This window comes from Athene cunicularia, assembly GCF_003259725.1.
Source record: "Athene cunicularia isolate RWA chromosome 4 unlocalized genomic scaffold, athCun1 chr4_part1, whole genome shotgun sequence".
NCBI lineage: Eukaryota > Metazoa > Chordata > Aves > Strigiformes > Strigidae > Athene > Athene cunicularia.
The window spans coordinates 25,301,691-25,314,727 of NW_020799098.1; the positions used below are offsets into that span (position 1 = coordinate 25,301,691).

At 39.0% G+C, this 13,037-nt stretch overlaps 1 protein-coding gene across 13 annotated transcripts in view; it reads right to left on the reverse strand.

Annotated features, from left to right (window-relative positions):
• Positions 1-13,037, reverse strand: part of APBB2 (amyloid beta precursor protein binding family B member 2) — a 131,116-nt gene that overhangs the window by 103,019 nt on the left and 15,060 nt on the right. For 6 of the 13 annotated variants that reach the window (XM_026846545.1, XM_026846540.1, XM_026846538.1 and 3 more), the window contains exon 3: positions 3,613-3,681. The exons of 6 other annotated variants lie outside the window; for them this stretch is intronic. In XM_026846545.1, the coding sequence (XP_026702346.1) occupies positions 3,613-3,631 (19 nt within the window). In that variant the 5' untranslated portion in view covers positions 3,632-3,681. Of the gene's footprint in view, positions 1-3,612; positions 3,684-12,705; positions 12,874-13,037 lie in introns of all 13 variants that reach the window. One more of the 13 variants, XM_026846537.1, reaches the window with a different exon arrangement.

Consider the following 13,037-nt stretch of genomic DNA (forward strand, 5'->3'; position numbering starts at 1 on the left):
AGTGGGGGTGGGGGTGTTGTTGTGGTTTGTTGGTTTGGGTTTTTTTTTAAAGGGTCAGAGGCAGGGAATACAAAAAGTAGAGTATTTCACAATACTGCACTTGATTTCATGGGTCGAGGGGAAGGAAATCCTTTGACAAAATACCCAACTCTAAATCAATCAACTTTAAAAAAGAGTTGCTCCAGAGACGATGGCTCACTGTTTCTACAGCTCACAAAGTCTTAAGGATAAAACATACATCCTAGGGCAGAGTATACATACTCCACAGATTAAAAAAACCCTATTATTTTGTCTACTTGTAGACAAATTTCTGGTTTATATTAGCCAGGGCCACAGCTCACATTTTGAAAAATATTGTTTGTTGAGGGAAACAGATTTTTAGACTATGAAAAAAATGATCAAAAGTATATTTTTTAAAACTATCATTTCTTCCTGTACTGCCTATTTACAGCTCCCACTAATCTGCACAAATACTCCACGAACACCTCAATTTACATACTGTAGTAGTCACTGTTGTTTGACACCTGGCAACCAAATTAGAGACCAATTAATAAATCACTCCCATCTGTCACAGCATGAAACACCCTTTCTGTTGTTCCTAATTCTCAGATATCACTGGCTGCTTATATTGCACATAAAAACGTGTCTGGGGCTTATCCAGGAATGAAAAGCTATAATTTGAGCCAGCCGATGACAGATCATTCCAGCTGAGTTGTGCTGCATCCTTATGTATTTGATATACGACAGAACTGACTGCTGGACAGATTTACAAGAGAATAAATATATGGGTTTTAAAAGAACATACATAAACACAGAGTGAAAAGGAGCACTTCACAGTGTTACCTAAATGCACACACATTTGCTAATGTTCCCTCTTCTTTGATGTGCTGTCAAAGCTGCACACATCCAACGATCACTCTGATTCCTTTAAAATCAGGCAGACCAAGTATACTCTGTTCCCTGAATCACCCACCTAGAACAACTTCTAAAACTTGTTGAAAACAGAATTTAAATTAAATTTTACAAATTTTCATGTCTGCCACTTCCTGAAGCCTCAGTCAGTGAGTCTAGACCAACTGCAAATACTTCAGAAGACAGATCACCCCATGTACACTGTGCAAGAATCATCTGCTTAGATAACAGTTAACAAACATCCTATAGACTATTTCAGCTTTAGCCACAAAAAGACTTCTAAAACACAACCACCACATAATTTAAAGGAACTTTATAAATGTACTTCTCGTATAAATACGTCAATAAATGTTGATTTCTGCATCTTGCCTAAAACTAACCAAGTCTAAATTAAGCAAGGTCACATCTAATCCTACATAATGTTACCAAAGCAGGTGTTTTAATCTAAACCACACAAAATGGCCTGTTTTTATGGACTGGCCGCTTTGTATTTTTTCTGTATCAGTTAAAAGTCTCATGACTGGGAAGTCACATTAAAAAATCAATGAATAGGGCAAGATAATTCTGACTTGCTGCCTGACCTTTAGAATTTACGGAATTGCACAGTATCTACAGATTTCGTTAGATCCTACTTTACTTTATGCTTCAGCAAATTAAAACAAGCATTTATTTTTTTCATCAATAAATTCAACTTCCACAATCTGGAAAGAGACAAATTTATTCTTGCTCTCTCTTACAAGCGAGCTGCTTCACTCAATTTATGCCATGTTTTTTACCACTGAACAAATATATTATAGAATAATCTTCCTAGATAAAGCTTAAGTATCTGCCTGCCAGATTATCTTTAGCTAGTCTTCTGACATTAGCATTTTACTTATCAAAAATATTGTAAGAATAAGCACATAGAAGCATTGAAAACAAAATGTACTGTTTTACTAATCTGCTTAATAAAGCTCCCCTATGGATTTATGATGAACACTGGCACACTGACTGATCCAAAGCCTGCAGAAGTCTTTGCGACCCAAGCACTGTTAGCAAGTTGGGTGCTAAATTGGGTTGGTGTATGACTATAAGGAGAAAAATGTCAAAATGAACCTTTCACCCAACACCACCTCCGTTCCTGACCCCTTTTCAAATGATTGTTTGATCAAATCGTCATGATTAAATGAACAATGAACATGCAAACAGTACCACAAGGTGCGTACAGAGAGGAGCTGGCTGCCATCTCAAAGGACAGACACCTACCTGGTTGCTGGCCATCACCCTGCTCTGCTCCCCCAGCCAGGCTCTGGGATACACACAGATGGCACCCCTCCACTCTCAGAAACAGATATAAAGGTGGGAAAAAGGGAAGTAATAAAAAAGGCAAAAAGAGAATACGAAATACAGAATGGGAATGGGCAAGTCTTGCATCTCAAGGGCAGGTTACTACCAGAGCAGGACTAACTAGAGTGCTGGAAAACCTCTGAATGCAAGGAAATGCTTAAATGCACTGAAAAAACCCTAGATTGCGTACTAGACCAGTATAAGGAAAAAGAGTAACAGTCTGTCCCTTCTCCTTTATACAGGACACATGACGATGCTTGAAACACACCATTTTTCCAAGATGAAGCATAATACAACCTTTCTAATTAAAAACTTCAAGGAAATGCAACTTCTTCCTGTGCCTGTAATTTCAAGACCGAAATTCCAATCACTGACTTCTTGTATCTTTTGTCTCTCACACTGACCCTGCTTTCCTCACCCCAGAGGTACCTAACACAGGCAGGTGCTGCGCCCCATATCAGCTAATCAACACCCTGTGCCAGGGGTCCTGCACCCAGGGACCCCTCCACAGGCAGACCCTGTCCCCCCTGCTTGGGCAGCTCCTTGTGCTGCCTGGTCATTGGCAAAGACAACACTACTGGCACAGCAAATCCTTTTCTCAACTCCTCTGCCTTCTGCTAAAAAACAAACACAAATGGACAAGCAGACCAGGAGTTGCAGGGTTAGCTGATATCTCAGCTAAAGCACAAGAAGAGTGGTAAATTACAAGCAACTTAAAATAGGGTATTATAATAAAAAATATTGGACTCTGGTGAATAAGAATAATTAGGATGTTATCATTACTGTGAATAATAATATGTTATTAAAACATTGGTGCTTAAAGGCAGCATTTAAGTAGGTAGAAGATCTGTTACAGCAAATCACTGATGGTTTTAGCTTGCTTACTTTTTAAAACAAATCACAGCCTCAACTGCATACTTCTAGTATTTAGAAACATACTTATAGATGTAGATTAATATACTTTCACCACTTTAATGTGTTTAACACAAAGTGGTCTCAATTTTCTAAGCATCATAATAATACAAATAACACGATTACTTGAATGGCTTTTATGAATGTTTTTCAATCTTGTCATAAAATTTACAGAGCTAGAAGGAGGAGAGAGAAAATGCCATCGCAAACAGAAAATAGTGCATGACTGATTTGTCTTTACCTCTAATAAGACTTTTATGCATTGTCTTGTCTATAGGAATAGTTTTTAAAAAGCTGAATAGAGCTGACTCAATAAGGCACTGTAAAAAGAAAATAAAGTGCTTGCTCTTTTTTATGTATTAGGTGCAAAATGAAAGCGAAATATGGGCCTGTGAAGAAGAAAGAAAAGAGGAGGCAAGTTTCACATATTTGCATAGCAGAATCTTTTAAAGGGCATCTGACCTGGAAGTACTTCTGACATGGCTCACAGGGCGTCAGCAATGCATCAGGAAATAGATTATAATTTGAAATCTGAAAAGAGGGATCATTTAACAATTAAAACCAAACAAATACACAAAATAAAAATACCACATTTCAGAAGCTCCTGAGAGACATTAAGCATTCTAAACAAACCTCAGAACATAACAGAGAGGAACTTTTGAGCTTTCAATGATATTTGACAGTCATTAAAGTATGGGAGAGGCTAACCTACAGCAATGAGAACAAGTCATTAAAAATAACTGTGATGCTTTAATAGGAGCACCAGTTCAACAATATTCTCCAGTTTTAATCAACATACTGTAGCAAAAACTTAATGACATTAGAAAAGCTGGGTTCTTCTCCAATTACCCAACTAAAGCTTACTCAGGAAACTACAACAGCGTTGGTAAAAATAGACACAGCAAGCAAGGCATGTTCACATGAAAATCTTCAGAATGAGATCCATCATATGAAACTAAGAAGCATAGCCTGCAGGGTTGATCCCACAGGAGGGATTCATAAAAAGCAAGCTAGACAGCAAGCTCCTGTATGGGACCCTTTCCTGGCCAACTTGTCATACATAAACCATATTGCCTTAAAGTCTATGATTTAGATGTGAATGATACATACATACACTGGGAGACAAGGTATTTCTATGCACTTACAACTATTTCTGCCATTGTGTCTAGGAAACGTAGGAAAGAAAGAATACAAACCTTTTCATAAAGCAGATTTCCTTTCTGCAAGGATATCTGTTGAGTACAAGATGTTTAATGACACACTCAAGCCATGGGGCTACAGTCTCGGGTCCTGTACACTTCGGCTCTAGTTACAGCCTAAGCAGCTGGAGAGAATGCCTCCATTATACAATGATCACAACTCAACCCCTGCTTCAAAGGGTGAATTCCAATGTTAAAACATTAATTCTTAATTAAGTATGAAAACACACTGTTTTCTCACCTCTACACTCATTCTTAACCAGGACCAGCTACATGGTAATAGCTAAGAGATGTCATCTGAAAGCATCCTACATTAATGTAGCTGCAATCAGAACTGATACTAGAAGCTTTACTAGTGTTGTCATCGTGCTCCTCTTGCCTATATATCTACACAAATTCCAGGGGATGTTAAACACTTTCAGCAGGGAAAAGGAAGGAAAACAGTCAAATTAAGTGCTGTGGTAGATCAGAGCAACAGAAGTTCCTACAGCCAGTGGTTTTCTTTTCGCTGCTTCCTCCAGCAATAACATCTCTGCTGGACCGACCTTAAAAGCTGGAGAGAGAAAGCTCAGCAAAGCAAATTCCCATGGTGTGTAGAGCAGTTTTGGGAATGCAAGGGTGGGAAAGCAGCAGGGCTGCAAGCAGCTTGCATGTGTGCTCTCTATCCCATCTGCAGGCTCCTACACACAAACCTCAGAGTTGCTGAGGATGGGGAAGGACCTCTCAAAAGCTGGTCCAACCCCATGACCAAGCAAGGAATTACTGCTGCCCTCTCCATTCCATCCTGGTTCTGTCCTCACATCAGAACAAAAACACCACTATGACTTGCTTACTAAATGCAGCTTCTCCCATTTCCAGCTATTTCTGCTTCACCTAGTCCTCCTGAAAGCACCAGCCAGTAACCAGCTTTTTGTCCTGGCTCCTCCATTCTCAAGAGGCATCCTGCCAGCTCCTACTGCCACAATATTATTTTTCCTTTTAGAGCTCATCATACTGCCAGCCAACTGCAACAGCCTAGCAGCAGTACTGCCTCTGTTCTAATGATGCTCTTATTAATGAAAATCCGTAACACTGATCAGTCTTTAGATAATGTTACTAAGGAAAAAACAACCTCAGATCTTGCAATGAGTTCTAGCGCTGAAGCTTTCCCATTTGCCATTTTTCCCTCCCCCTTCCCACACCGCTAGTCAAACTCCTCATCCAGCAAAAATTCAGAGAAGATGCCTCTCAGAATGAGATTTTAACAGCTACAAAGGAAAGAGAAAATCAATAAAAATAATAATGACAAAAAGAAATAGGCTAAATCCATTGTTCCTTTACTTATAATTTTATTAAAATAGATACATCTAAATAATCAGTGTATATTTGACTACCTGATTAAAACTCTATATTGCAGATGAACAAGGTCATCTTATACTACTAGAGTTTTCTTAAATCAAGTGATCACTTGAAGCAAATAAAGAGCAATTCTTTTGTTTTTATATGGCATAACCAAGACATGCAATCACGACTAATCCTGTATTTAGTAAAGGAAAAACAAAGATGGCATACTAAGTCTTTTCCAAATTTAATTTTCTCCCTTTAAATAGATTTCCCCCCCTATGTAGAATGGAACAGTCTGGCAGGCAAAACCAGTGTTGTCACAGCAAGAAGATGGAGTGTGTTTTATCTACTGGCTACTTGCAAGCACAGATAAGACGACCTTCTGTCACCAGATCTATACATGCACAGCAACATTTGCTAAGTAAACCTCAGTCATTTTTTCTAATCCTGTTACGTAAATTAAACTCCTGATCCTTAACATTCTTTTTTTTTTTTTTTGACATTGATGTATAAATTACTCAATCACTGTAATAAAGATCACACCTCAGACTCTACTTGTTACTTACAAACAACTCTAAATGCATGTGCTAATACAGGGCACAAGCATAAACTTCATTTTCTCTCACACAGAGACATAAACTTAGAAATTATAACTTAAATTTCTGCAACTGAGACGACCAATAAAACAGGAAGGGGTTGGTCTTCCACATCCTGCAACTTGAATCTCAAGTGCCATCCAAAAATTACTCTTACCAAGCTGGAAGGTAAACAACATGTAATCAAACCTGATCAGAATTACCAAAACCAAAGAATGATGCTATATGAAAAAGAAATCTAGGGTAAGCTGTCTCAGGGAAAGAAAAAGGTAACCAAAATGCTTTGTAGGAGAGGCAGCCTACCCACATGCTTGATGGAGTAATAGAAAGGAATCAATGGCCATGGATTTGGCACATAAAATGACTTAGACTGATTCAGACTGAGTTCGGACCAGAGATTTTTCAGCACCACATAAATTTAACTTGGATCATTTGACAGCTCCTAAATCAGGAAGCAGAACCATTCAAAAATGATCGATTTCTTAACAGGGTTAAGGAAACCTGCAGAGTCCAGCATCATCTTTCCAGCTGTTCATAATGGCACTAGCCCAATACCAAGCTCTTTGATCAGGAGACACAGGCAGTAAAAGCAGGAAAGAGATTAAGCATAGGTCACAGCATTATTTATGGAAGGAGCAAAAAATGTTAACTGAGCCCCTGTCAGATGCAATGGATGAGTTAAATTCCAGCACAGCATCTGTGCTGGACACACACCCCCCGAAAAAAAATTAAATAGATTATTATCATTAACCGCTTCCCACATATCTTGTCTGCGACCCTGCTATTTGCAGCTTGCAAACACTTGACTGTTCCTACAAAGACTAGAAACAACACTGCATACGCCTGAGCACAATCCGCTTCTTCAAGAACAATTAACTACATGCACATAAATGCAGACATTTCATCTTCTCTTTTTAAACTAATATATTTTAACAATTAAAACTTCTGATGGCCTGGTGTCATGATTTCATCTGTTACAACTTCATCTGCCCTCTGAATAACATATAATAAATCTATGGCTAATTATACATTAAGCTTTTATCAAGGTTATCCAGAAATGTTTTTACCCTCAAATTACACAGGTAGCAATAGTTTTGAGCCACCTATTATCACTACCTCATAGCTGAGATCTTAAAATGCATTTGAAGGAGCGTGGTACACTATGATTGTTTTCCTTTTACTATAAGGTTGCACTTAGTGTCAAATTGGACTTTAGAGATAAAAAAATCTGACAAATAAATGGGAAATAATCTTTCAGTAGACTCTCTACAACTCTATATGAAAAGAAATAAAAAATAAAAATACATGTATATCAAAAGTCCCAATATAAAGAACAAAACCCTCTAATTAATTTAAGTGCTTGCAAATAATTTCAAATTGTTAACAGTAAGTTGAGACTCGTGAACAAAAATTTAAAAGTCCAAATCTTAGTCACAGCACAGCTCAGACTAATTGACAAGCTTTGCAAAATGACACTATCAGGGCTTTCAAGGAGAAGAAATTAAGATTCTGCACACTGACAAGATTGCTTCTGTTCCACATACACTAAAAACATGCTGTATCTCACCTAGGTAAGGTTATTATACATACACTTTTAACTACATCTGCTAAAACTGTCTTAAAGTTGGACTCACATGTCCTACCCACATATCCCTTGCTCCTATTACTGGAGCAAGATGCATTTCAGAGCACAGGATGCACCAAACAAGAAAAGGTCTCCACACTTCTAGTCTGTTTCTCTATGAAATCTCAACTAAAATAAGGCTCATTACACAAAGAGCTACATCTTAGCAAGGCTGCAAGTTGCCTGCAAAGCTATGTACTGTCCTCAAACAAACTTTAATGGGACAAATCAGAAATACTTCAAAACACACAAACAATTTATGAACCAAGTGTTGCAATAATGCTTAAGCTGACAAGAATGCTGAGAGATGACCAAAATGACCATACCCTACAGTAATTCTCCCAATGTAATTATGGTACTAGGATATAGGAATACCTTTAACCTTGCCCTGTTGTAGCAAGTAGAGCTCCTTGAGAATGCTGTAGCAGTATGCTGAGAAACTTCTACTCATAGTGCTCATATATAAAGCAAAACCACATGCTCATAAATAAAATCAAAGCATTTTATTTGCTTTATGGTCCCCATAAACTAAACAGGTCAATCCATAATAAAGTGGAAGGAGAACATAACAAAACAGCAGCAGCACTTACTGGCATTTATATTACACTTGAAGTGTGGCTAAGAGCGGGTTCAGTTTCAACAAGCAACAAACTTGGCTGTAGAAGATGTTGAACAAGTGGAAAACAACAAGCTACTAGTATCACTGGCCTGAATTTCAACAAAGAGTCTTGAATTCTTGACACGGTAGCCAAAATCCTGTACTCCTTTTTCTTATCTACAAACTCACAGATCTTCACAAAGAACTTCAACACCAAAAGAACTGGGGTACTTGTGAAAGGGGACAAACGCACAATGCAAAACTGGTACCATGGTGGTTCTCCACGAACATGCACAACTCCAAGCAGTTACTGGGATACCCTCAGCCTCAAAGTACTCTACCTCTGATTTTACCGTGAAGAACAAATGGACCTGTCAGGGTGCTGGGATAGGGGTACTATTTAATTATGCTAGAGAAATAAAACCAGAAGTGACAATACACATTCAGAGTAATATACAGTTCTTAAAGAACACTTTTTATCTACAGGCTCTGAGTCAGCTCCTATCTGTGGAAACCAGCATGTTTTGGGACTTCACCAGGATCACCCAAGAGGCCTCGATGAAGTAGTCGTACAAATCTCTGCATAGCTTCCTATGAAATGTAGAAACCTAAACAAGAGAGGCTTTAATGCAGAGCGCCAACATGTGTGTCATTGGCTGCTTCTGTAATTTTCACTCCATGTATCACCTATATTCCAACCTTTTCCTCAGCTAAGCAACGATTACATGGAGCTTTTCAGCAACTTTACAGAAAGCTGTCCTCCCTAAGCACAACCTGAGCAGTGTTAAAGCTTGAGTCTCATTTACACCAAGATATCTTTTATCTGGAAAGAAAAGGTCAGGAGATACACGGCAGGATTTGCAGATGTAGAATTTTACTGGGATGCTTCTACCAAGAGTTGCACAGTGATACACTCCTCCTTGCGGGTCAGGGTACCTCTCTGAGTGAGTTTTCTGTTACTCTGGAAGCAGCTCCAAGCCAAGCACACAGAGGCACTTCACACTATGTTTTCACATCAACTCATCCTGGGCTAACAGTAGCAATGCAATTACTGGCACCAGCTGCAAGACAGGAAGTTTGGGGTTTTTTTCAGGGGTTTGTTATTTATAATGTCACCATTCCCACATTTGTTTCCTTGTTTCACTGCAACAAAGCTAAGACCTTCCAGCAGTTTCATGAAGTGACAGCCCCCTTGCAGGACCAGCAGCAGGGGACTGGCCCTGTGCAAAGGTTGTAGCTGGACACTCCTTGGGAAGCTGAAGAGACACAGACAGAGCAGAAATTTGAGTGTTTCTGGAGGGAAATCATACCCCAAGCTTATAAAATCAACCCTGCTCTCTCTTGTCTTCAAGTATATTGAATTATTTATAAGAGCAGCTCTAGCATGGGAGATGATCAGGAAGAACCAAGACTCAAACCTCTCTCCTCCGCAGTTCAGGGTAGCGCCTCCCGACGAGGGATATTTCCTTTCATTGTCATCCTTGATTTATGAACATTTCATCAAGGTGATATTTCCCAAAGAAGGTTTGCTTGGGGGTAAAAAAAAAAAAATTCACCCTCCTGATCATCAGAAGTTGCTGAAATAAAATTCCAGTAATCTCTAATAATTATATTGGCAGTATTACAGCAATAAATCATTCCATATGGACCCTAGTCTAAGTTGTTTTTAGATGCCTAATAGTTAAAAAAGAAATAAAAAGTCCACCTCTGCCTGCCACAAATAAAGAGGATGACTTAATGGTGTGAGATGTGGTGCCATCTTCTGTGGGCTGCGAGGCCTGGTCACAGAGCTTCAGGTGCAAGCAGGTCCCTTCGTCCTGGGGACTGCTGACGTGCCACTGCAAGACTGTGCCTTCGCCCTGGCACACTCCAAAGGTCACCAAGTGCTGAAAACTACCACCCACAAATTCCTGCATTTCCTCAGTTCCAATGTCTTCTGGAAAAAGACATTGTCCTCTCACAAAACTGTGCATTTTATTATTATTCTTGTTTAAACTCTTCCTGAGCATTTAACGCCAGCAGAATGGCACTGGAACCAATTCCATTTTCTCCAAAACGCTTTGCTCAGATTTCAATATAGTGCAAAACACTACAACTAACTAAAATAAATGAATTCTTATGCTGGGGACTGGATATGCATGGACAGCACATTAAGAAGGTTCTTTTCAGGCATACAGAAGGGTTTTGTATGTCATTTATTGACATTCAAATTTTTTCGTATGAAACAAAATTTGAGGCCACCTAAACAACACAAACAGAACTCTGTTTTCAGGAGAGTTGCTGCAGCCAATGCAGAAAAGAGGGGTTTATGAGCAAATATTAGAAAAACATAAATATAAAAGAAGCTCAGGAGAAATTCATCACAAAACCTGGCTTCTCAGTAGCTGGAGACTTCATCCTTAATCGGTATGTTTCACATGAAAAGCACAGAAAAGAGAAAATAAAAATCAACAAAACAGCAAACAAGGGAGTGTTAAGTCAGGACAAACACTAGACAGAGGCAGGGATACACCCAAGACTGCTTTGCTTATTGTCAGTTAAGGGAGATAATGACTCTTTAATTATACTTTGAATTCACAGCTTTCAGTTTTCCATTTTAAACACCTTGCTGTTTCTTGTAACTTCAGCACCTGTATTTCACATTTCCTAGCACTGGGCTTCAACTAAACTGTTTTCTATCTAAACGGTTATGTTTCCTTGAATATAAAACCTTCTGGTATTCTCCTAAGACTACACACTATTATTCATTAAATTTATTAAATCATTCAACAAAACAGTCAATGTCATAAATGGATGAAATCTTCTCTCACCACCAAAGAAGCAATACAACTGCCATACTCCACACAGACCTAATTCTTCCCTTCACATATTATATTTTAATTAGGTATATATGTATGTACAGACAGAAAATAAAAGTCGGGGACTAAGTCTTATGGCTGCACCAAGTCCTTAACGGTACATTAAGACTGCAACAACTGTGAACGTGAAATACAATAGCTGAGATTTTGCAATTACTCATTATTTATACAAAGAAAACTAAAGCAAAATGATGTATTTTACCAGCACTTTCACTGAGATCTAATCTGCTATCAGAGATTTCATTATGACCTTCATTTCCCAGACTGGGCAATTTCAATGCCATTATTGTTGGATGTCCAAAGCATTTATTACAGCAGGCACCAGGAAGTTGCACAAATCATACCATAACAAAACAAAAAAATAAAGCAAGTTTCCTGGCTTAGAAACCCTGACAGGTTAAGGAAAGGGAAAACTTGGCTTAAGAAAAGCATAACGCAATGATGAAGTAGATATTTGATATCTCTGTCCTCAAACAGAGGGAGCTCTGGCACCAACGGATTTTAACACAAATTTCAGCCCTGGCAGATGATGAGAACACCAGCCTTTCCCCAAGCAAACAATTCCACTTCTCTACCATCTGCAACTGCTCAAGTAGGCAACAGGGAAAACATCCTGAGCTCTTCTGGTGAGAATTTAATGTCCATACTTGTTCTCTCTAAGTAAGAATAGAAAAGACTTGATTAGCCACTCTACACTAGATCATTCCAAAGTTCTGAGCTTCAAGACTAGGCATGAGACATGGATATCATGACCCACAGTAGGCCAAGACAACACATGTGAAGGCTAGTGTCTAGATTTAATGTCAAGTGATTCAAACAGATCAGTCCAATTCTGCACTCCAGCACTTGACCACCAGAGACCTGTCAAAACTCTAACAACCGTTTATTTCCTCCATTCTAGTACAGACAATATCCTGACATTAATACCCAAACCAAGCTCTTTGGAAAAGCAGTATCTAAATTGGCTCTAATGCACCATTTTAACATACATCTTCATGACATCTGTAACTAGTCTGTGGGAGAGTAAACATGCTTTACTACTTTCTGGGATTTAGCCTTGGGGTTAAGGAAAACCCCACAAAGTCAAGTTCTGGATACAGGACCTCACTATGCAAGCCACCATAGGAAGTCTCTGTCCTGTCAAAGCTGTAAGTTTTCACTGCAGTTTACTACCTGCATCAGCCAACACAAGTATGTGTGGAGCTGGATGGCTGATGTGACTGAGGCTTTTAAAGAAGTCTTTAAAGGAACAGAAAGAATGGTACAGAAGTGAGAGCTTCTTAAGCTGGCTTTGATGCATGGGATCATGCTCTTCTGCTACAGCAGAAAGAAGAATGAATACAAAAGTTAACCTCCCCAGCTTTACCTCAGCAGCCTGAGGGATCAACAGAAAGTCCACAAGGACCAGCAGAAGCCTTCAGGAGTCAGGGCACTACCCCACACAGTTCTCCAGGGAAGGTCACGTCATCTTATTTCACACAGCCTGCACCATGGAACCACTGCAGCGTGGTGACTGCCATCTGCACTAGCATGAGAGACGTCTGCTTACTCAATGGAAGGTGCAGGTGACAAATTTCAGGAGTTGCCTTTGCACTTTTACAGAAGACAACCTTCAGTAAGAGACAATGTAATATAATCTAACAGGATACAATTCAGAGGAAAAAACAATATGGAAAACATTGAACTCAA